General features: G+C 46.1%; 1 protein-coding gene across 1 annotated transcript in view; it reads left to right on the top strand.

Annotated features, from left to right (window-relative positions):
• Positions 1-25,873, top strand: part of LOC142316860 (cartilage oligomeric matrix protein-like) — a 1,990,803-nt gene that overhangs the window by 862,237 nt on the left and 1,102,693 nt on the right. Inside the window, exons 7-8 of the mRNA XM_075352653.1 lie at positions 6,727-6,882; positions 17,639-17,743. Coding sequence (XP_075208768.1) covers positions 6,727-6,882; positions 17,639-17,743 — 261 coding nt within the window. The remainder of the gene's footprint in view (positions 1-6,726; positions 6,883-17,638; positions 17,744-25,873) is intronic.

The following is a 25,873-nucleotide window of genomic DNA, read 5'->3' as shown; positions in this document are numbered from 1 at the left end:
TCCAGAAAATGAAGCATTTCCCTCAAAAATGTAATAATACACCCCCTGCACTACCCCTCTCCATAATAGACCCTGTACACCATCTTATAATATCTCTCCCGCACTGCCATATGTATAATATCCCCTCCACACACACTGCCCCATGTGTAATATCTCTCCCACTCCTCTGTATACTATTCTCCCACATACACTGCTATACACTGTATAATATCCCCACACACACTGCCTCTCTGTATAATATCCCCCACACACATTGCCCCTGTGTATAATATCCCTCACATATGCTGTCCTTCTGTATACTATCTCTCCCCACAAGCTGTCCCTCTTTATATATATCCTCCCACTGAGACTGCCCCAATGTATATCACCTCACACTCATTACCACCCTGAATACTATCTTCCCACACACACACATTGACTCGCTGTATAATATTTTCCTGGTATATATGTCCTCCTTCTGGTATATATGTCCCCATCCTGGTATACATGTTCCCCTACTTTGCTCATCCTGGTATATATGTTCCTATCCTGGTTTATTTGTCCCCTTCCCAGCATATATGTCCTCTTCCTGCTGTATATGTCCTCATACTGGGCCTCTTCTGGCATGTATATCCCTCTTCTGGGCACATTCTGGTATATATGTCCCCATCCTTGTTTCTGTCCCCTTCCTGGTATATATGTCTCACTCCTAGTATATATGTCCCATCCTGGGCCTCTCTGGGTATATATATCCCCCTCCTGGGTACATTCTGGTATATATAACTCTATCCTGGTATTTGTCCCCTATAACCTCTTTTCTGGTTTAGGAACAGACAAGAGACAAGTAGAATTGATGTGCAAAATGGAGGACATCTGGGCTGCAGATTGTAGCATTTATGCTAAAGATCGGTTTTACGCATAAAATTCTACTGATCTTTTCCAGAAAAGACAAATGGCATTTCCCAACGTAGAGCCCTTACACAGTTAGTAAATATGCCCCAAACATCCAATTTTTTTTTTTTTACACACAATCATATCTAATCACATGTATCTTCGCACTACAAAACACAGACTTGAGTGTTATTCACATACACAAAAAAATTAGTTCCAGTGTAGTGTTCTGGATCAGTGTGTCATCGGTGTCCATTTTTACCATCAGTGTCATTAGCGTCTTCCCACAGAAAAATAAATAAATGACAAAGCTTCTCCTATAATTTGCAATATTTCAGGGGTTGTCCACTACTTTGACAACCCCTTCACTATACCTATGTTTCCCTACTGTAAACTAATAACACCTATACTCACCTCTGCTGTGGCTCTGACAGTGTTGGCATTGGCTCTCCCAGGGAACACATGACACTGTAATGTCACACAATCCCTGCAGCCAATGAGCACTGACCTTTACCTCCTTCGGTTGTCTTGATTTGCCTGCAGATGGGGAGACTGGAGACAGCGCTGATTGGACAGTGTAACATAACAATACATTGCAATCCTTGGGAGAGCCAGTGCTGACACTGATGTAACAGTGCCGGCACCAGAGGCGAGTATAGGAGTTACTATTTTACTAGGGGAAAAAAAGGGATTGCGAAGGGGATGCCTAAGTTTTGGACTCCCCTTTAAACAAGGATAGGCCAGGGGCTGTACACTAATGCCATCCGTGTGCTGTACACGGATGTGTTGTTCATAGGCCCAAATATTTGTATTGCCAATATTCATCTTTGCTGCTGGGACCATGAAAAAACTGGACAATTGTCTTGTACTGATAAAGACAACAGATGTATTACCGAAATGTGACCGCATGTATGCAAATGATATGCTTGCGGTCATGCGCCTGCCAGTGGCACTGGAGAGTCCTGACAGCACGCACACTGTGAGCTCTGAGAATTCACAAGTTTGCAGTCATATAAACTGCAGACTTGTACCCCAAGGCTGGACCACCCCTTTGACCTCTGCAGGCTGTGATCCAGATCAACAAAGTTCTCAGTCACTATGAGACAATCCTCCCAAACTCCTCTCATGCATCATACATTGTAATGCCCATCCCATAAAAGTTCACAGCCGCTCTGAGTATAAAGTGCTGAATTGATACCTATGCCCTTCAAAGTATAACACACAAGTGCAACACACAGTACAGTACCTGTGTGGTAGCACAGCAAGGAGGAGGTGGAGCCAGCACTGAGAGCCGCACAGGTCCTGCTGCAGCAACACATGGCCAGGAATCCCAGGGGATCTGTGTGCTCCATCAGGGCAGGCTGCAGGTACAGTAATACCCAGCGGCCGCTAATGTAGCAGGTTGCAGGGTGGCCCTCAACTGCTGTTGGAGAAGCGGCCCGGCATACATTTGCCCCCTGTATCAGACCCACCACCCCCGACAATCTTTGTCTCATTGGAGCGCTTACCGGCTTTCCCCGTCAACTGCCGCGTCCTCGCCATCTCTGCGCTTTGTGTTGCCTATGAGGTTGCAGAATGATGACTTCATCACGTTGAGCCGCAGGATGACACGCCTCCTCCCTTCTCTGCTCTACTGACCCTCCTACCTCCAGCACACATGGCTAATTTGCATGCGATGCCTGTGAAGTGCGTTGCCTGCAATTTAGTGAAGTGTTGTAGCCGATGAGACATAGACGGGCCCCTCTGCTATGGCTGTGACTGGGGCTCGCTGAAGAAGGGGGGGCAGCCAGGGCCTAGGGCTTAACAAAGCTAAGTGATGATCCCGGGCCTGGCCCCCCCTCGTCACCGGGCCCTGTACACCAGTCATAGTTGTAAAGACCTGATGGCAGCCCTTCCCACACTATAAGGATAGTAAGGGACAATTTAGATTGTGAGTCCAATGGGGACTGTGATGATAATGTTTGTAAAGTGCTCTGAAATATGATGGTCCTAAATAAGTAAGTTAAATAACTAAATAAATAGGCCCTGTGCAACTGATATGGCACCAAATACAAACACTACAAAATATTTACTGCCCATCATCAATGATCTTTCAGTTTTCTCAGTTGTATATTATGTATAATTAACACATAGCCCTGTTAAAGAACAAACTCACACGTACAGTACAGACCAAACGTTTGGACACACCTTTTCATCTCTAGAATAACTACTAAGAGGAGACTTTGTGCAGCAGGCCTTCATGGTAAAATAGCTGCTAAAACCACTGTTAAGGACAGGCAACAAGCAGAAGAGACTTGTTTGGGCTAAAGAACACAAGGAATGGACATTAGACCAGTGGTCTGTGCTTTGGTCTGATGCGTCCAAATTTGAGATCTTTGGATCCAACCACCGTGTCTTTGTAGAAAAGGTGAACGGATTGACTCTACATGCCTGGTTCCCACCGTGAAACATGGAGGAGGAGGTGTGACGGTGTGGGGGTGCTTTGCTGGTGGCCCTGTTGGGTATTTATTCAAAATTGAAGGCATACTAAACCAGCATGGCTACCACAGCATCTTGCAGTGGCATGCTATTCCATCCGGTTTGCGTTTAGTTGGACTATCATTTATTTTTTCAACAGGACAATGACCCCAAACACACCACCAGGCTGTGTAAGGGCTATTTGACTAAGAAGTAGAGTGATGGGATGCTACGCCAGATGACTTGGCCTCCACAGTCACCAGACCTGAACCCAGTTGAGATGGTTTGGGGTGAGCTGGACCGCAGAGTGAAGGCAAAAGGGCCAACAAGTGCTAAGCATTTCAGGGAACTCCTTCAAGACTGTTGGAAAACCAATTCCGGTGACTACTTCTTGAAGCTCAACAAGAGAATGCCAAGAGTGTGCAAAGCAGTAATCAAAGCAAAAGGTGGCTACTTTGAAGAACCTAGAATATAAGACATATTTTCAGTTGTTTCACACTTTTTTAAGTATTTCATTCCACATGTGTTAATTCATAGTTTTGATGTCTTCAATGTGAATCTACAATTTTTAGTCATGAAAATAAAGACAACTTTTTGAATGAGAAGGTGTGTCCAAACTTTTGGTCTGTACTGTATGTATTTATAATCATGTCAGGTAGAAAACATAAACATTTGTTAGATTGCAATGTATTTATCACGTGACTATGTTAGGCACAAGTCCTTTTAGCATATGTTTGACCAGTGTGTGTCATTGTTTTTTTCGTTTTACTTTATAGTAAGTCATAGTCTAATATTTTTTTTTGCATAAATGGATAATGTATATGTATAATGTGCAGTATGTTTTTTTATTATGGAAGTCAATGGCTGACATATGCCATGGTATGGCTGTACAGTGGCATATGACCACCTGAACATATTGAGTATTTGGTGAGTTTTTATCCTCAGTATTTTTAAGCCAAAACCAGGAGTGGGTAATAATACAGAAGTGGTGCTCATGTTTCTATTATACTTTTCCTCTCATTGTTCCACTACCAGTTTTGCCTTACAAATAGTGAGGTAAAAAACTCAACAAATATTCAGCGTGCATGTGGATTTAGACGAGGAATGTTCTAGGCATACAACTTTGGCAAACCAAATGAAAAGAAAAACAAACCCCCCAAAAAATAGAGATGAAAATAGTAAAAACAAAACTAAAAAAAGAAAGAAAGCTAATCGGATTGGTTCACTATCTTTCAAATATAGTTAATTTGTGCATAGCTAAAAGCAAAAACAGATTCCACGTATTGTGCTATATATCAAGTGATCTTTTTAACTGGTTCTTCTAATATTTAGCTGCAGATTGATTTGTCATCATATCATATCACAATGTAACATCTCTACTTCATTAATGTAAGTAAAGATTGTACACTACTGGACATGTTTTTGAGCACTTAAAGTAAACCTGTCATGTGCAATATGCACCCAGAACCACAAGCAGTTCTGGGTGCATATTGCTAATCCCTGCATCTAGTAGCATAGATAAAGAGATCTGTAGAAAAAGTATTGCTAAAGATATTTTATCTTATGCTAATGAGTATGGACTAGTTCCAAGGGCCTTATACCTTCAATTAGTCCGCCCTCTTAACATGCCGACAGGGGTGTACTAACATGCTATTCAATGCAACGTAACCAGCGGTGCCGTGCATACCTGTTTGCTGTGACCGCGCTGATCTGAATGCCTGGTACTTCCAGTCATATGCAGTAGACCTCTCTGAAGCTGGAACGCGTACACCCGGCTCCATACTGCGCATGAACGGAAGTGCCCTGTATTCAGAAGTGCGGTAACAGCAAATGCAGGTGCGCGTGTCACGGCTAGTGATGCTGATTTTAATAGCATGTGAGTACACCCCTGTGGTCGTGCTACCATGCTAAGAGGGCGGATTAGTCGGGGGATATAAAGCCCTTGGGTCTAGTCCCCATGCTCATTAGCATAAGATAAAAGATCTTTAGAAATACTTTTTCTAAAGATCTTTTTATATATGCTACCATATACAGTGACAATTAGACAGGGATTAGCAATATGCACCTGTCGCGGGCGGGGGGGTGTGCTGCTCGATCGCGCTTGCAGCTCGGGTCCGGCGGCTGCTGCTTGCTCGGTGGCTCGAGCGGGGGGGCCGGATCCCGGGGACTCGAGCGGCGCTCCTCCCCCGTGAGTGAAAGGGGTGGTTTGTTGGTGTTTGGGATGTCGGTTTGTGACGCCACCCACGGTGTGTGGTGAGGTTGGGGCACCACCGCTGCTCTGTACGGGGATCCCGGGAGCAATGACAGGGAGCAGCTGGGATGTTTCTCTCCCCTCCGTGGGTAGGGGGATTTTGGTAGTCCCGGGGCCCGGAGTTATTGTCTGCTTGGTGAAATTGCGGGGCTTGGCCAGGTGCAGGGTCGTGGTACTTACTCAGCCAGTAACGCACACGGAGTCTCTGGTAAAACAAACGGCTGGATGGACGAGTCCCACAGACGGCTGCGACGGTCACTCCCGGTCGGTTGGCGGTAATGCTCTCTCCCTGCACCAGTGTTATGTTCTCGGCCCCGATCGCTTCCCACCGGTAACCCCGCTCCCCAGCGGTGTGTTGGCTAAGGGAGCCCCTTGTTGCCCGCAGGCTCTGGCCCTGGGAGCTCTAGCTCTGGCGGTAGCTCTATCTCCCTCACGGTTTGGACGGTTGCCTTCAGTCGGGTCTTTATTGCTGGGAAACCCCGGAGGTTCCCGTCGCTGATGGATTTGACCGGTTTAACGGCGACTCCTAGCCTGGTCGAGGTCCGTAGGCCCTGCCGGATGGTGCTGGCTTCTCTTCACTCCCCGATCCGGTACCGGCAGGCCACTGCCCGTCCCCGGTCCTTACGGTTTGCGTCAATTAGCCTCTCCTGCAGACGGTCACCACCGTCTGCCAACCTTGCTGTAGGTGCCCGGGCCACGTACCCGGACACGGTCAGTCTGCTCCTCCACTACCACTTCCTCACTCTTACTCCTCCAAACTCTATCTCTGTCTCTGACCTTCTTTCCCGCCTCCAGGACTGTGAACTCAGTGGGAGGAGCCAACCGCCTGGCTCCGCCCCACCTGCTGTGGACATCAGCCCCTGGAGGGAGGCAACAAGGATTTGTGTGTGCGGCTGCTGTGCCTAACCGGGGTGTGGGGTGTGTTGTTGCAGTACCTGTGACGTCCTGGCTTGTCCAGGGCGCCACACACCCAGAACTGCTCGTGGTTCTGGGTGCATATTGCACCTGCCAGGTTCCCTTTAAATCCCTATGTAGAATGAAAAAAAAACTACTAATTAACAGACAGACACTGATCTGTTGCCAGTGCTTTGTAGATTTTTTTTATTTTTTTTGTTGTCTTAATATCTTTTATTTATGTCTTTATATAGGGTTCATATAAATGTTCTGCCTGTAAGTCTGGGTCAGGAGGAGAGAAGCAAATCTCTGCTTGTAAAACAGAAAGGAGGTGTCCAAATGGTGAAATTAGTAATTGCGATGAAAACGCAGATTGCATTATGGAAAGTGATGGAACCATAGCATGCATGGTAAGAATTTCCTTTTCTCTTAGTCCAGGAGCGTCACACATATCCTATCAGGTCGTCACAGGGTATTGCACAAACTGCCCTTCCGTGTAGTATTCCAAGTCCCTCATGGTTCTGGGTCCCTATCATACAGTGGTGCCTCCAACAGCAAATTAAATCCTAGATACACACTGCCCCATACCCACCAGGCACACCAGTGGACGGCTTGAGCGGAATAGAGTCGCCCACCTGGGTGGTGTGGGAGGGAAGGTGAGGAGTGTAGGTGGAGGAGGTTGGGAGTGGTTGTCTCCCAGGAGAAGCTGTCTAGGTTGCAGATAGTGGTCTGCACCTAAAGGAGTCGGACCCCCGGTCACAGGAGATTGCGGCTAGGTGCCTGGACCTGTCAAGGAGGACGGTCAGCAGTCTGGCACAATCACCGATCCAGAACCGAAGCACGGTGTGGTACACGGACCATAGGTCAGGGAGAAGCTTCAGGCAACCCAGCAATTAACCTGAGGAGAACGGAGCTTTTATGATCTGTTCCCACCTGCTCCAGAATCGGGGCACTAGCACAACGAGGGGGATAGAGCCTTCCATACAAACGGCCCAAGAAAATACCAAGCGTGAGCCCTGAGAGCACGCTCCCACACTTAGCCACAGTGGGGAGCGGGGCCCGGCAAGTTTCAGACTACTGGGCCACTACGTTGAAGTTAAACTTAGTGCCAGGAGGCAGGTCACGGATCACCAGGCAACACTTTAGGGGACGGGACCCGGACGAGCTCCCCTCAAGCGGCAGCGATACCCCGAGATTTGGTTTACCGGGTTGTCAGCGTCTGCTTATTGACTGAGTGAGTACCTGAGTGATCCCTGCATCCCTCGGCTTTCCACAGAATCCCGGGGTCTTCCCCCTACCCGTGGAGGGCATCGACACCTTGCTACCCCACTCCATCACCCCCGGTTCTCCCATCAGCAGCGGCGGTATCCCTTCATTATCGTGCACCACGGGGGGTGTCATGAACTATACCTCCCCTGTAAATAACTTCCCCCTTTACATTTAGAAGTGGCCCCAAACCCCCAGGTCCGGAGACCCTCGAGCCACAAGTCATCACATGGATCCAAGCGGTTCGATGTTTTTTTCAGGCAGATTCCATCTTAAACCCACCTGAAAAAGCGCTAAAAACATAAAAATGAATTACATTATGTACAGCAATTTCTAACTATTTGTTGTGCGTACGTTCCACCTTTTGTAACTTCTTTTAACCACTGCAGCTTTGAAAGCTGTCACTGGATTGGGAGAAGTGACCTCCCCATTCTTCAGGTAGCTTCCGACCAATTCTGCCATTAACTTTTGTAAATATTAAAAAAATTGCATTAGAGGCAAAGTGTCATCTAAGACATACTTTTAAGGTGGATGAATTTTCTGGGGTTTTTAAGTAAATCCACATAAGGAATACATGTGGGTTTGTTATGAGGCTTCAGGAGTTACATGTTTTTTCAGAATTTTTTGCAGGTTTGAAAAAGTTTGAAGCATTTTTTGTAGCATTTTAACTTGAGTGTCATGTTTTAAGCAGATTCCTTGAAGATAATAATTTTTTACCTCAGTGTGGTTTGTAAAACCTCTTTGAAAAATATTTTTTAAAATAAAAAACCCTTGTATCAATTGCAATATGGATAGATTCCAATATAAATCAATAGGAAATGCTCAAAAAGTAATTCAAAACGTTTTGGAAGATAATTTGCCTTGAAATACAAAGCAAAAGCTATGTGAACATACATCTAGCACAAAGTTTTCATAATTATTGGGTTTGACTGAAAGACAATGACAACCTAACATGCAAATATCGAAGAACAGAAGGATCAGGCATGTTGGATTTCTTGATGTGTGATTTTTTTTTTTGTTCATAGGGATTTGGCAGTATTTGTAATTTTTCGGCAAATGTCTGTTCGCAGGCTCAGTTAAGTGAAGAAAAATCCACTGAGCTTTTCTTACCATCCCTGTTCCCTGGACCCAGTACTGTGTCTCTGCTGCTGCCATGGCCTCTGTTGTTTGGCTGCAGAAGTGACATTGCATTGACTGCACTACAGCCAATCGCTAAGCTCAGCGGCTCATGCCATCTACCTCAGATAATTAATGATTAGCTGCAGAGCTGTCAATGTGACGTCCCTACTGCAGCCAGACAAAGGAGAACAGAGCAGCAGTGGAAACGCAGTGCTGGAACCAGAGAGTAGGGCTATGTCTGCACGTTGCTTTTTACCTGCTTTTTACCTGCTTTTTTGCTGCTTTTTCAACTGCAGCGTTTAATGCCAAAATGGTTGTGTTCTGCTTTTCAAGCAAAGTCTATGGGAATTTGGGTTTCTTGTCCGCACTATGCAGTTCAAACTGCAGCCTTTTTGTTGCAGAACTTTGGTCAAAAACTCAGCTTTGCAGTGCAAAACCCAAATGGCAAAAACAATTGACATGTGAATTGTTTTTGCCATTTGGGCTTTGCACTGCAAAGCTGAGTTTTTGACCAAAGTTCTGCAACAAAAAGGCTGCAGTTTGAACTGCATAGTGCGGACAAGAAACCCAAATTCCCATAGACTTTGCTTGAAAAGCAGAACACATCCATTTTGGCATTAAACGCTGCAGTTGAAAAAGCAGCAAAAAAGCAGGTAAAAAGCAGGTAAAAAGCAACGTGCGGACATAGCCTTATCGTTGTTGTTTTCACCTAGCTGAGCCAGCAGGCAGAAGTTTGCTGAAAGAAGACAACTTATTTCATTTCCTTTCTAGATTAACAAACATTCTTCCTTGCCCCAGCTGAATGTACATATTTATTGGGCGTTGAGTGAAAAATAGTTATTTAATTTGTATGGGTGCCTTAAAGGAAATTTGTCACAATTAAATTTTTTGTATTATTAGTTAATTGTATGATCATTTATTTTAAAATAAAATTAAATTTACTGTTTTAACATTCATTTTTTCATTTTTTTTTCTACAGCCATTAGAGGTTGCCATTTTTATTTGCTGGTGTGTAAGTGTCTGAGCACAACATCTACACACTTCAAATATTGCAGCCCTATGTCTTAGGAGACTGCAGTCCTATCCTATTACCTATTCTGTGGCTGCCTCAGCTGTGAGTTGTGCACATTCCCTGGGCTATACGGTTTACAGTCATGGAGGTAGTCAGGCCGCATTTTATAGTAGCCCAGAGTTATACTACAAGTTACAATTTCCATACGCTTAGTGTTCAGCGGTGAGTAGTGACAGAAGTTTCGAGCAGTAGAAGTGAGCAAAGTTCAGGCAGCTGTACATTGTACTACTAATGACAGGCTACTGACCTGATCTTACCACTGGAAGTCACAGCCACAGCTCTACTCTGAATGCAGACAGAGAGGCTGTGGTGGTAATTTCTTCCAATGGTGAGAACAGGTCTGGTATTAGTAATAAAATGTCACACTCCCTAACCTGTGTTCACAGTTGCTATCACCGCTAGTTTATTGAGAAATCATCACGCTGCGGTCCTCTGAACGCAGACTCAACTCTATTATGTCAGGTAAAGCCTCATTCAGACATATGTGATGCAGGGACATATGAATGAGACTTTACTGATGCCTTTGTAAAGTCTCACCAGATCTGGGCCCGAGCACTGCAGTGGTGACTTCATCCAGCGGTGAGTACATACCAAAGGATAAAATAACCTAGCGAGTGCTCACTGGTAATTACTGTCATCTGAGTGAAGCAATAACATGATGGTTCTGCTTACATAACAGTAATTACCTGTAAGCACGGTATCTAATCTTATCATGTGTGATATTGGGTGCTGAACTGCGCAATTACGGTTTTTTGAGTGCTGCAGCTGGTATAATATGACTACTCCACTCAGACCACTCTGAAAACCAGTGAAAAGCACAGCACCAACAAAATCTGCACTGCTAACTGTCCTTAGTGATACTGTCCATCTCAATATCACATTACAGTCACCAACAAAATGGCTCTGCACTGTGATCTTAAAGGGAACCTGTCATCAGAAATTTAGCTTTAAACCTAAAAGTTTCCCCCTCTGCAGCTCGTGGGCTGCATTCTAGCAATGTTCCTGTACTTTTTGTGCCCCCTTTGAAACCAAATTAAACACTTTATAAAGTTGTACCTTTTTGTCTGCAATTCTTGTAAATTATCCATGGGGGCGGCCTCTCTTGCGTCCGTTGCTGTCCCTCCTACAGATTGACGCCGTCCCCAATTGCTCCATTTCATATCTCAGGACGCCGCCCACTGCGCTCGAGGTCCCGTGCACGCGAGGACCGCTGGTGACGTGGTCGAAGGCACGAGATTATGGGCGGCGCTGTGATTGCATCACAAGTGCCCGCCCATAATCTCGTGACCGCGATCTCCCCTCTGCCTCCAGCGTTCTGCGCAAGCGCTGGAAGATGACCCGACGTCACATTTCCCATCTTACCCTGCAGCAGGAAATAGATGGGAGGAGCGGAGCAGACCACCACAGGATACGAGGAGACGCGGAGAGGATCTGAGCGACGTACACAGTAAAAAAAACATGTAAAATCAAACAAAGACACAAATTGTCTTCTGAAAAGTGAAAAGCACTAAACTTTTTTTTTTTTTTTTTGTAACCTGTGCTGTGCTGCTCCGCTCCTCCCATCTATTTCCTGCTGCAGGGCAGGATGGGAAGGAGGTGACGTCGGGTCATCTGGCCAGCGCTTGCGCAGAACGCTGGAGGCAGAGGGGAGATCGTGGTCACGAAATTATGGGCAGGCACTTGCGATGCAATCACAGCACCGACGATAGTCTCGTGCCTGCGACCACGTCACCAGCGGTCCTCGCGTGCACGGGACCTCGGGCTCAGTGGGCGGCGTCCTGAGATATGAAATGGAACATTGGGGACAGCGTCAATCTGCAGGAGGGACAGCAACGGACGCAAGAGAGCCCGCCCCCATGGATAATTTACAAGAATGGCAGCCAAAAAGGTACAACTTTATAAAGTGTTTAATTTGGTTTCAAAGGGGGCACAAAAAGTACAGGAACATTGCTAGAATGTAGCCCACGAGCTGCAGAGAGGGAAACTTTTTTAGGTTTACAGCTAAATTTCTGATGACAGGTTCCCTTTAAACTTCACATTTCTTTTACAGTCACCCAGAAGGGGAGGAGATGAGTGACATCACACACATGTGAACATTCGAACATTTACAGTAGTCATGTTGAGAGTTAGCAGTACCTTAGATTTTCATGACAAATGTCAGTAACCGCTCCCCTATTTAAAATATTTTTAAATCATTTTTTTCTTTATACCATTAAAAAATAATACACCATATATTTTAAAATATTGATATTTTACACTTTTCAATTGTTGAAAAAGCAGTTCCTTGTAAGGCAATAAGGGGCATCAATAGCTTTGGCAACTGTTCAATCCAGCATTACCATGCACTCTGTTAGATAGGGCAGGAGTATAGTGTGGCACATGGCAGTACTCGTGTGCGAGTTCTGCATCTTCTGCACCCTGGCATGCTACATGAAAGACGAGTTCCTGACTGGATGTAAGTATTTGTGTCATGGGGGCGATACACCTGTAGCGCCCCTGAGGTCATCAGGAAGCTTCAAAGTACTGCATCCCCACCAGGATGCAGGGCCTACCCCCCAGGAACCTGGAAGACCAGTGCCGGTAACAACACAAACATTTCAGATAATCCATGTTTTTCTCCAAAATTCCCCCATAGAATGGTGCCAGGCTTGGGTTGGAGCAATGGATGGCCACCTAGAGGTAGAGCCAATCCAGTCCACTAAACGACCAAGTGGGAGGAGCGGACAGTGGACAGTGAAACAGTAGTCGTCAGGAGTCGGTGACAGAGTGAGGAAGCGAGCAGATGGACTGACAGGAGTTAAACAGTGACCTGAGGGCCCAGGAGGTTGGTTGCCAGTGGAGTACTCCTGGAACCATAGCATCGACGGGGTACAGAATTCTAGGTCATGCAAACACTCCAAGCAGACCTGATAAAATCTACACAGTGAGGGGACCATCAAGGACCTCACTGACATTGAAGTTCGGGACACAGTAGCAACGGGAGAACTGGGGAACAGGACCAGAGACTACCGTCATACAGATTGCCATTAAGAGACTACCAGGAGGGGACCCCAGCCACTCCAAGCCACAGGAACCCACCAACCAAAGAAAGGTGCAGGGGAAAGAAGCCACCAGGTCACTAAACCGGCATCGGAAATAAGGGGACCTGCGGTGAATACCAGTCTTCCTCGGGTGACCAGTTTACATTTTGCCGTGAGTAAAGGAACCAGTTATACGGCAACCCCTTGTGTGGAATGTCTTCTTTCAACATCCATCTACATCACCTATCCTCTGGGGCCTGGCCCTGCTTGCGGAGGGCCTAACATCCAGACCGCCACTAACACCAGCCCCAGTAGTGAAAACTGTGCAGCGGCAGCTCCATCCACATAGCCTCAAATCGCAAGTGGCGTCACGTGATAAACTCTAATTTAATTCCATTTTAAACATACCCCTTTTTCAAAAAGCACCCAGGGCACGGAAGCGGGCAACGACCACCAAGTGACATTCCCCAGTTATACACTGCCCGGGACCGAGTACCCCATAACCCTGGGCGACACACACACCCATGCAGGCTGCATGATACTGATGGCTTCAGCTGTCCAGTATCAGATATTAACCAGTTCTGGAAAAGAGACCACCAGTTCTCTAAAAACATTTTTTTACTTAACAGTGCTTTGATGACATATATCTACACATGATAGAGGGTACACAACTTCTTGTACATTTCATTAGCAAAATGGAGCTGCGGCATATTGCCGATATTTCGGGTGAACCAGGTGTCATCTGCAGTGAAACAGGCAAACAGTTATTTTCTTACAAGTCTTTGTTACGAATCGGCGCCGCCATAGCCGCAAGCAGCCTGCTGCGGTTCCAGTTGCGCCCAGGCGCCGGCTGCCGTTTTTCGCCGTGCCTCGGGTCGCCCAGCTGGATGCTTGCACCTCCACGTCTAAGTGTGCAGAGGCGGCTAGTGCGCATGCGTGTGCCGATTTACCCCAGCCAGAGCCTAAGTCCAGTGTTTCGCCTAGTGAGCATGCTCAGCCTGATAGTGCCATTTCTGAGGCGAAGTCCTCGGTTCGGGCTACTGAGCATGCTCTGAGCATGCTCACACTTAGTGCGAAAAGCCTCTTTGCACAGGTACTTGGACTGCGTGCTGTGTCTAAGTCCTGTGTTGTGCCTACTGAGCATGCTCAGGCTGATAGTCTGATTTCTGAGACTGTTGTCCAGGCTACTGAGCATGCTCAGGCACTTAGTGCATTGGAGGCAAAGTCAGGGAAGGACTAAACTGGGCATGTCCGTGAGGTGGCAGGTCCTGATAGGCCAGAGGGCATCAGGTGTCCTGATGATGTGGCCACTCCGGACTGGCTCGCGGAGGCCCGGCCCTATGACACGACACCTCACCATTGGTCGTCAGACGATGACTGGTGAAGTGTTTGGGGCGTGGCTGCCATGAGGTCATCAGTGACATGGTTCAGGATAGGCCGCTTGTGACATCGCTGATGACATGGCACTCTGCTGTTGGACCCTGGAGGTGCCATTGTGGTCCACCCTGGGTTTGGGGCGGACCAAGGTTATAAAAGGGGCTGGAGACAACATGGAGGTGCGCAGTCTTCACATTTGCTCAGTCAGAGCACACCTCCATGTTAGAGCCTCATTGCGGCATAACCCTATGTTGGGAAGCGGTAGGTAGGGTTAGGCGAACGGTGCCTGTCACGCCAAGATTCGTGGCTCAGCACATCAGGGTCAGGCGCCGTGCTTCCCTCCTGCCATTCCAGTCTTGCTGTAGCAGCCCAGTGGCGTTAACTGGGCTGCGGCTGCTGCGCCTCATGTCCGATTGTGCCCCCTACGCACACGGACAACGCACCTGCTGCGCCACCAGTCCGGTTGTGCCTCCTGTGCGCACTGACAGCGTATCCCAGGACCCCTGTGGAGTTTACAGGGTGTTCCTTATCCTCCTCGGCTTCCCGGTCAACGCTACTGGTGTAACCATCTGGCATGATGTGTCCTTCACACACGTGGCCAGTCGAGAGGTGACCAGAAATGCTAATCGGTAGACCGCTCGTCCTGACGTGTCCTACACACGTGGCCGACAGGGCGCTTTCGTGGCGGTCTTCTGGTCAACGCTGCCTGGTCACCACCCGGCCTGAAGTGTTCCCTGCACACGTGTTTGGTGTAGTGCCAGGTGCACCAAAACGCTAACCGGGTTGTCGTCCGGTCTGACGTGTCCCTACACACGTGACCAGTTCCCAGATTCCCTGGGTTATCTCAGAGCCATCCAGCTCTATAGTCTCCGCCTAACCCTCAGGTGCCAGCAGCTTCTTTGTCATCTGGAGCACGGTGGGCCCCGACTGACAATTAGGATATAGACCCCCTGGTCCTAATCTGCCAGTCCCCCCGTAACAGTCTTTTAGTGCAACACATTCAACTTTAAGCATGATGTAACGGGCACATATCTTTAGCACATTTTCTTCATGCAACTTCAGATACTCAGCAATAAAATCTCCTAAATTCAGTTACCCAATGGATTACCTCCAAGGAGTACACTCACTGTGGCTGGGCTTGAGACCCAGACCTTCAAATACACCGAGTCCCAGCATCTCAGACACTTCCTTGAGAAGCTCTATCCTCTTAAGACATGAGGGCGGTAAAGCAGTAACTATAATCCCATATTACCGCATCGAATTTGGTTCATACCCCAGCCAGGAAGGGTCAGTGGCCCGGCTTGCAGTACTTCCACCAGCTCAGTCACTAACATAGAGGTTATTCGTCTGTTTTTAACCCTTAGTTCCCTTGTCTGAAATTGGACTCTCTCGGAGGAATTCATTACTTCTGTTCTCCTCAGTAGCTGTATTTTCTGGTGTTTTCAGTCCGTTTCCTACCTCCCATCCTAGCATCATAGTACCGTGCATAAAGTCATTATAATCTCGATCGGCTCCATGTCCTTCCACCCAGAGGGAGTAGACGCTGTATGCAAAGTGATGGCACCACTGGAAAGGATTACCTTCTCATTTCATGACTGATCCCGTTTGACCATACATGACCCTGTTCATTTCCTCGATTAACACTACGTCACTCTGCTTCAGAGTTACATTAGCCCACTAATTGTAGGCTTTCAAGTAAAACATGACCTACAAATCTGAACTAATGTAATCAAAACCTATCTTATCTAAGATGGAGATGGCCCTGTTCTCCTAGGACCTGTCTCCTCCTCTTCTGGGCTAATCCCACAACTTAACTCTTTCTTGCTCACCTAATACAGGGCAAGTCTTATCTATCTAATATCCTACATAACAGTCCTATTCTCATTCTTGCATTCTTACTTAACATTCCTAACAGTACTACATCTTACATATACACTAGTATGCTTGTGTCTTCTGAGGCAGGAATCTGACAACCTCATTACATTCTTCCCCCTTTAAGTATGGTCATCCCCAACCATACACCCTGAAAGACGCAAAGCATACAAAGCTACACATTTTTCAACAATATTAACATTTTTTTTTTCCAGGCATCAGTTACATGGGTTTCTTTCGGGAGTCATCATGACCCCAGTTTCACTCAGTTGGGACCTCAAAACATAAGTTCATTTCTGATCAAATAAAGAGTCTGCAGGCCAACAGGAACCCAGAGTCTACAGAGGCTTGAATGCAGAAGTCCTTCCCCTGAATAGGGCAACATAATATCATGGGAGCTAAGGTTCCAATTGAGTTCTTTCCCTGGGCACAGTCCTTCAAATGTTACAAAAGCCTATTGGTCCAGCAGGCACATTGGTCTTCTGAACGTTCTCCTCCCCTCTACAACAGTCAATCTGTCCAACCTGATGGATGCTTCTGATCTCCTTGTCCTTCCCCTCACCCCAACAAGGGTCCAACACAGTATGTCCCAATCCATGAGAAGAGTCTTGAACAAAATGGGTCAGAGTTTAAAATGGGGAAAAATCCATGATGGGGCTATTAGAGTTCTTGGGCATTGGGGCACAGTCCATAGGAGCATTTAGGCTGAGTCCATGGTGAAGGGTGTAGGTCCTTCTCGTAGGTCATAGCCCCTCAATCTAGCAGGGGAGTTCGCAACAATGCGCAAAACAAGGGCAAGGGGAGGCCAAAACATCAAAACTCTTTGGCCATTCGTAGCCAACACATAATGTCCTGGATTCAAGATGATCCATATCTGGGCACAACAGGTGCAACATAAACATTTCTGCCATCAGGAATCCGTCCACCTCTTTACACTATCCCCTCCCACTATGAGCTAGTCCTAAACATTAGCTATCTGTGACCTTGCTTAATGTCTGTTGCTTGGCACAACTTAGCTTCTTCACAGTACAGTTCAAACATACAGCCAAACATTAACTCCTGTCTTTCCTGTTGTCAGGCATAACACATTAAACACTATAAGACCTATCACAGTTCACATTATACATCATCACAATAATGCAGAAAACAATGCACATTGCAGATCACATTACACACCCATATCGCAATTGGAGTCTTCAAGGGGAAATATGGGCTTGTCTCCTTACAGGTGAGTGATGGTAATGCAATGTTTAAACATTTTTGTTTTCACAAGACCGGACAAAGCTTCAAAAGTGACATGCCATTGCATTTCATAATTTGCACTGCTTTATTTATTAAAAATGTTATTAAAATAAAAATTTTGGCTAATATAATTATCTTGTGCATTTATTGTGCAAGTTTTTTCAAAACATTAACTTATTTATGAACTTATCTCTACAGTGTAAAGTGGGATGGGCTGGTAATGGACTTGTCTGTGCAAAAGATACAGATATTGATGGATTTCCAGACGAAAAGTTGAGATGCTCCCAGCTTAGATGCAAAAAGGTAAATTACAAATATATAAATAAACTGTTAATACAAATATTTCAACTGCATTTCAAATTATTACTCATGTTAACAAGGTAACTCCACAGATCATTAAATTACCACTATATTTACATACAGTGGTCCCATGGCCTCAAGTTACAATGGTGTCAGGTTACAATAAGAGATGAGAGATCCTCGCAAGGTTCGGTTCAGTCCCTGTTTGCCAAATTGACCTGAGATCGCCGAACAGTTTGATGAAAATATTCGAATCCCATTGAATTCAATAGGAGACAAACAAAAGGCATAGGCAACACATTTAGGGGGGCCAAATGCTGCCATAACAGCTCAAACCATTTTAGAGTGGTGCCACACTCTGGTGGCATAGCCATTGGCTTCCTAGACTATTAACATAACGAAAAATGAGATGGATGATTGACAGTTGTAGGCCTGATAGGCAACACGGACTTTCAACTCCCTCCAAAGGTTTTCTATGGGGTTGAGATCTGGAGACTGACTAGGCCACTCCAAGACCTTCATATACCCCTTATGAAGCCACTCCTTTGTGGCCCTGGCAGTGTGCTTGGGATCAGTATCATGCTGAAAGACCCAGCCACATTTCATCTTCAATGTCATTGCTGATGGAAGGATGTTTGCACTCAAAAGCATCAACAGGCCCAAAACATCACTGCTCTAAAGGAGATCTGCATGGAGGAATGGGCCAACATAGCACCAACAGTGTGTGCTAACCTTATGAAGACTTACAGAAAACATTTGACCTCTGTCATTGCCAACAAAGGATATATAACAAAATATTGAGATGAAATTTTATTATCTACCAAATACTTATTTTCCACCATAAATTGCAAAAAAAATCTTGCCAAATCAGACAAAGATTTTCTGGATTTGTTTTCTCATTTTGTCTCTCATAGTTGTGGTCTACCTGTGATGTCAATTACAGGCCTCTCTCATCTTTTTAAGTGGGAGAACTTGCACAGTTGGTGGCTGACTAAATACTTTTTTCCCCACTGTACCTGCCAGTCTGGGAGCCATACTGTTACAGGCAATACACAAGGAGACCCAATTAGGAGTCCTCATCCCCATTTCTCAAAATTTGGGGTAGACACCAGGAATGTGGCTTCACTTGCCCCAGAGTACCCATAGTGTCGTGGTGCAGCTGTCAGGCATGGGCCATGCACAATACAGGGTCTGGGCCAGCATTTAAAGCTTTCAAATTAGGTTAACATGAAGAGGTGGATGAGTGACAGGTGTATACCTGATGCCCTGAGACCCCTTCCACTACACACAACACACAACTTGAAGACAACTTGGAATCTCCACATTTCCAAACATTATGGGCAGACACCACAAAAGTTGTCTTCAGTGGTCCAGCCAAAAATTGCTATTTCATCCTATAAATAATGATTGCTACTTTCGTGGTCAAGCCAACAAATTACTATTTCATTACAAATAGTGATTGCTATGTCTGTGATCCAGCCTCAAATTGCCATCTCAGCAAATAGTGATTGGTAATCAAGTGAAAGCTGACTGAAAGGTGTGGGCCTAGGGTTGTGACTCAACTGGTTAAAAAAGGAGAAAGGTACATAAAACATGACTAGGAAGGGGGAATATGCATGATGTTCAAGGTGTACATAGGGTAGGTGCTAATGTTACTGAAAGCTGTAATGAACAAACATCGTCTCATTCTATCCAAAGACAACTGACAATCTGTTACTAGACAGGCTACCTATTAAAGTGGATGGAAAGCATAGCATTAGGTGGCCTCTCCTGCTCTTGCTCCAACTCAACATCACACACAGTAAAGTCATCAGAGGTGACACTCAAATTACCCTTTTTTTCATCCACGTCACAACTAGAGAGGAGCGAATCGGTCGCGGTTCGGCTCGAGCTTGGTTCGTCGTCGCGTTCGAGTTCGGTTCGGCAAACGGGTTCGGCGAACCACTCGATCCTCATAGGAAACAATGGGAGGCAATCACAAACACTTAAAAACACCTAGAAAACACCCTCAAAGGTATCCAAAAGGTGACAAACAACTTACAACACAACACAAACACATGGGAAAGTGACAAGAACAAATTCTCATGCGAAAACAAAACAGCGTTACGAGGAAAAAAGAGGACGAGACACAGATATAGGCATGGCATGCCCTTCTAAAATCATGTAAAACACAGCAAGGTGACTCCAAGCGGAGTCTCCCTTTTTTCCAAAAATTGGGCCACACAGACACCCCTTCAGTGGCAGCACTTGTGCCCCAGTTGTACACTTCACAGATAGATTTGCATCAAGCACATTCCAAATCCACAAGCATTTACTCTCCCCAGGATGACACAGGAGTAGTAAATTCCTTGTGGATCCAAGACTTGTTCATTTTGATGAACGTTAGTCTATCCACATTGTCACTGGACAGACGCGTGCGCTTATCTGTCAGCACACACCCAGCAGCACTGAAGACACGTTCAGAGACAACGCTGGCAGCTGGACATGACAAGATCTCCAAGGCATAAGGGGAGAGCTCTGGCCATTTTTCAAGATTTGAAGCCCAAAATGAGCAAGGCTCCATTTGCAAAGTCATGGCATCGATGTTCATTTGGAGATACTCCTGTATCATCCTCTCCAGCCGTTGACTATGTGTCAGACTTGTTGTCTCTGGTGGCCTTGCAAAGGATGGACTAAAAAAATTATGAAAAGATTCAATAAAATTGCTGTTACTGTTAGGGTGAACTCTTAATCAGAGATCACTAGTTGCCTACTGCCTAGCCTAATTGGTGCGGATCGAGTGCATGCTTGAAAAATGAGATCAGACACATTCCGATATTCATCTTTCCTCGACAGAAGTCAGCCCATGCTCTGCTTTATTACAACTGAGCTTTCTCTGATATAACCTTGCAAAGGGGCATGGTCAGCCCCACAGTGAGCATACTTGGATGTGTCCATTGGTCAGTGGGTTGAACAATGTGTTAGTCCATGAGTTGATTGGTGGGCGTCATTGTAGGCGGGTCTATGATGTCATCGGATGGATCTATGGTGATGGTGATGGGAGGGACATCATCTGGTGGATCCATGCTGATGGTAGGGTCTGTGATGTCATCGGGGGCCATCTTGGGTTCCTCTGAAGACTGACAGGCTTATGTATAGAGAATTCATTTCATTGAACACACTTCTCAATTAATCTCAAATTCTGAGTAAGCTCTTCGGCATTAAATAGTCTGTTCTAGTTACCTATACCTCTGTGAACTGTGTGTGCGGGATGTGATCAACTCTCTGATCAACAGTCTGTACCAGTGTGGGCAAAGGCTTAGCATTGCTTGTTTAGCGGATAGCAAAATTAAAAAAGTTGCAGTTAAAAGCATTAGAGCTGATTTGTTAGAGAACCACAGTAGGGTCAGAAGGTTAATAAAGTATTTAGGGGGGACTGTTAAGGAGAGCCATAAGATGAAATACTTAATTAACTTCTGGACATAGAGCACTGTGAGAAGTGTGTTCAATGAAATGAAATAACCTTATGACAGAGTATCAACATGGGTTTATGAGGGATCGATCCTGTCAAACTAATTTGATCAGCTTCTATGAAGAGGTAAGTTCAAGCCTGGACCAGGGAAATGCAGTGGATGTTGTGAATATGGACTTTTCAAAAGCTTTTGATACGGTGCCACACAAAAGGTTGGTACATAAAATGAGAATAATGGGGATAGGGGAAAATATGTGTAACTGGGTTAAAAACTGGCTCAGTGATAGGAAACAAAGGGTGGTTATTAATGGTACGTACTCGGACTGGGTCTCAGTTCATAGTGGGGTACCACAGGGGTCAGTATTGGGCCCGCTTCTTTTCAACATATTTATAAATGACCTTGTTGGGGGCATGCGGAGTAGAATTTCAATATTTGCAGATGATACTAAACTCTGCAGGGTAATCAATACAGAGGAGGATAATTTTATATTACAGGGAGATTTATGTAAATTGGAGGATTGGGCTGAGAAGTGGCAATTGAAGTTTAATGTAGATAAATGTAAGGTCATGCACTTAGGTAGAGGAAATAAAATGTATGATTATGTACTGTGAGGTAGCGTGGTCGGCTGCGCAGCAGAAGACACGGGATCCAGGCAGTAAGTTTCACAGCACACGGTTTTAATGTCCAAACAAAAGTCCACACCAATATACATGTGCCTCTCCAGCAGAGAACTCAGGGAGTTGTGTTCACTCCCTCACACCCGGCACACCTGCCCTTGTTCCTGTTTGCATTTAACCCTTCCTTCAGCCTGTAAGGAAACAGCATTAACCCTAGAGTGGATGTACTTTCTATCATGGAGTGAGCACAACCGGGGCGAGACATACCGGCCGTCATAGACAACCCCGGTCACAGTCTCACAGTACTTAATTGTAGAACACTGGGTAAAACAGACACAGAAAAAGACTTGGGTGTATGGGTGGATGGTAAACTTCACTTTAGGGGCCAGTGTCAGGCAACTGCTGCCAGGGCTAATAAAATAATGGGATGTATTAAAAGAGGTATATGTGTTCATGAAAAAAATATAGTTCTACCTCTGTACAAGTCACTAGTGCGACCGCACTTAGAATACTGTGTACAATTCTGGTCACCGATATATAAGAAGGACATAGCTGAACTGGAGAGGGTGCAGAGAAGAGCGACCAAGATTATTAGAGGAATGGGTGGGCTGCAATACCAAGACAGGTTATTAAACTTGGGGTTATTTAGTTTGGAAAAACGAAGGCTAAAGCCCGCTACACACGCTTCAATATATCTCACAATCCGTCGCTGGGGTCAAGTTGTAAGTGACGCACATCCGGCATCGTTTGTGAGGTATCTGCGTGTGACAGCTACGTGCGATCAGGATTGAACGAAAAACCGTTGATCGCAAACACATCGTATCTTTCTCTAGAATTGAGCGTTTTGTTGCACGAACCTAGTCAATTGTAACGTGTGACATCCCTCATACGATTTTGGTGTCTGATGCTATGTGCACAGGTGTGCGCTCTGCACCGCAGCTTAAAAAAGGTCCGCTTCAGAGCGCAGCTGAAAAGCTGCGTTCTGAAGCGCCTCACAATGTCTGTCATTCACTAATCTCTGTCAGTCGGTCACTATCTCTGTCCCTCACTCTCTGTCCATGTCAGTCTATCCCCCTCTCTCATACTCACCGATCCCCGGCGCGGCGCTGCACGGCATTCACACTGCTCCGGCGGCTTTTACTGTTTTGAAAAAGCCGGCCGCCCATTAAACAATCTCGTATTCCCTGCTTTCCCCGCCCACTGGCGCCTATGATTGGTTACAGTGAGACACGCCCCCACTCTGAGTGACAGGTGTCACATTGCACCCAATCACAGCAGCCGGTGGGCGTGTCTATACTGTGTAGTGAAATTAATAATTAAATAATTAAAAAAAACCTCGTGCGGTTCCCCCCAATTTTAAAACCAGCCAGATAAAGCCATACGGCTGAAGGCTGGTATTCTCAGGATGGGGAGCTCCACGTTATGGGGAGCCCCCCAGCCTAACAATATCAGCCAACAGCCGCCCAGAATTGCCGCATACATTATATGCGACAGTTCTGGGACTGTACCCGGCTCTTCCCGATTTACCCTGGTGCGTTGGCAAATCGGGGTAATAAGGAGTTATTGGCAGCCCATAGCTGCCAATAAGTCCTAGATTAATCATGTCAGGCGTCTATGAGACACCCTCCATGATTAATCTGTAAATTACAGTAATAAACACACACACCCGAAAAAATCATTTATTAGAAATAAAAAACACAAACATATACCCTGGTTCACCACTTTAATCAGCCCCAAAAAGCCCTCCATGTCCGGCGTAATCCAGGATGCTCCTGCGTCGCTTCCAGCGCTGCTGCATGGAGGTGACCAGAGCTGCAGCAGACACCGCCGCTCCGGTCACCTCCACGCAGGTAATGAAGACAGCCGTGCGATCAGCTGAGCTGTCAGTGAGGTTACCCGCTGTCACTGGATCCAGCGGTGGCCGCGGGTAACCTCAGTGACAGCTCAGCTGATCGCGCTACTCACCTCAGTTGCTGCGTGGAGGTGAGAGGAGCGGCGGTGAGTAGCGCGATCAGCTGAGCTGTCACTGAGGTTACCCGCGGCCACCGCTGGATCCAGTGACAGCGGGTAACCTCACTGACAGCTCAGCTGATCGCACGGCTGTCTTCATTAGCTGTGTGGAGGTGACCGGAGCGGCGGTGTCTGCTGCAGCTCCGGTCACCTCCATGCAGCAGCGCTGGAAGCGACGCTGGAGCATCCTGGATTACGCCGGACATGGAGGGCTTTTTGGGGCTGATTAAAGTGGTGAACCAGGGTATATGTTTGTGTTTTTTATTTCTAATAAAGGATTTTTTTTGGGCGTGTGTGTGTTTATTTACTGTAATTTACAGATTAATCATGGAAGGTGTCTCATAGACGCCTGACATGATTAATCTAGGACTTATTGGCAGCTATGGGCTGCCAATAACTCCTTATTACCCCGATTTGCCAACGCACCAGGGTAAATCGGGAAGAGCCGGGTACAGTCCCAGAACTGTCGCATATAATGTATGCGGCAATTCTGGGCGGCTGTTGGCTGATATTGTTAGGCTGGGGGGCTCCCCATAACGTGGAGCTCCCCATCCTGAGAATACCAGCCTTCAGCCGTATGGCTTTATCTGGCTGGTTTTAAAATTGGGGGGAACCGCACGCCGTTTTTTTTAATTATTTAATTATTTATTTCACTACACAGTATAGACACGCCCACCGGCTGCTGTGATTGGGTGCAGTGTGACACCTGTCACTCAGCGTGGGGGCGTGTCTCACTGTAACCAATCATAGGTGCCGGTGGGCGGGGAAAGCAGGGAATACGAGATTGTTTAATGGGCGGCCGGCTTTTTCAAAACAGTAAAAGCCGCCGGAGCAGTGTGAACGCCATGCAGCGCCGGGGATCGGGGATTGGTGAGTATGAGAGAGGGCTGCTAACTTCAGTAACTTAGGAGATTAGCGGTCACCGGTGAGTCCTTCACTGGTGACCGTTAATCAGGACGCGGCACAGACAGAGCCGCAACATGACAATGAAGTCGGGTGAAGTTCACCCGAGTTCATTCTGACAGTGCGGCTCTGTCTGTGTCTGCTGTCCTCTGCCATTCAGCTCTGCTACATGGCTGTCTGTGTCTGCTGTTAGCGACCATGTAGCAGAGCTGAATGGCAGATGACATAGTAAAAACGCATCCCTACACATACACACGCTTGGCAAGTCAATAAATAAAAAAAAAAAGATGCCCAATGCATACGTCACAGAACACATGATCTAAAGGATCGCACACAAAATTGATCAATTTAACATAGACTACTAACGCACGTGTGACAGCAAATGAACGACCAACGTGCAATCTCATAAGATCCCGTATGCAACCTGGGCGTGTCACATCGCAAATGCGATTGTACAACTAATTGCAACGTGTAAAGTGGGCTTTAGGGGGGATCTAATCACAATGTATAAATATATGAGGGGACAGTACAGAGACCTTTCCAAAGATCTTTTTACACCTAGGCCTGCGACTGGAACACGGGGGCATCTGCTACGTCTTGAGGAAAGAAAGTTTAATCATAATCACAGACGAGGATTCTTTACTGTACGAGTAGTGAGACTATGGAACTCTCTGCCGTATGATGTTGTAATGAATGATTCACTACTAACATTTAAGCAGAGCCTGGATGCCTTTCTTGAAAAATTTAATATTACCAGTTATGTATATTAGATTTTATGACAGGGTATTGATCCAGGGAACTAGTCTGATTGCCGGATGTGGAGTCAGGAAGGAAATTTTTTCCCCATTGGAACTTGTTTGCCACATTGGGGTTTTTTTGCCTTCCTCTGGATCAACATGTTAGGCTACGGGTTGAACTAGATGGACTTAGAGTCTCCCTTCAACCTTAAAAGTATGATACTATGATACTATGAATTCTCTATACATAAGCCTGTCAGTCTTCAGAGGAACCCAAGATGGCCCCCGATGACATCACAGACCCTACCATCAGCATGGATCCACCAGATGATGTCCCTCCCATCATCATCACCATGGATCCATCCGATGACATCATAGACCCGCCTACAATGATGCCCACCAATCAACTCATGG

The sequence above is a fragment of the Anomaloglossus baeobatrachus genome, chromosome 1 (genome assembly GCF_048569485.1).
Source record: "Anomaloglossus baeobatrachus isolate aAnoBae1 chromosome 1, aAnoBae1.hap1, whole genome shotgun sequence".
In the NCBI taxonomy this organism is placed as follows: domain Eukaryota; kingdom Metazoa; phylum Chordata; class Amphibia; order Anura; family Aromobatidae; genus Anomaloglossus; species Anomaloglossus baeobatrachus.
The sequence above is the reverse complement of the archived record's forward strand: the minus strand, read 5'-3'. Positions and strand labels throughout refer to the sequence as shown.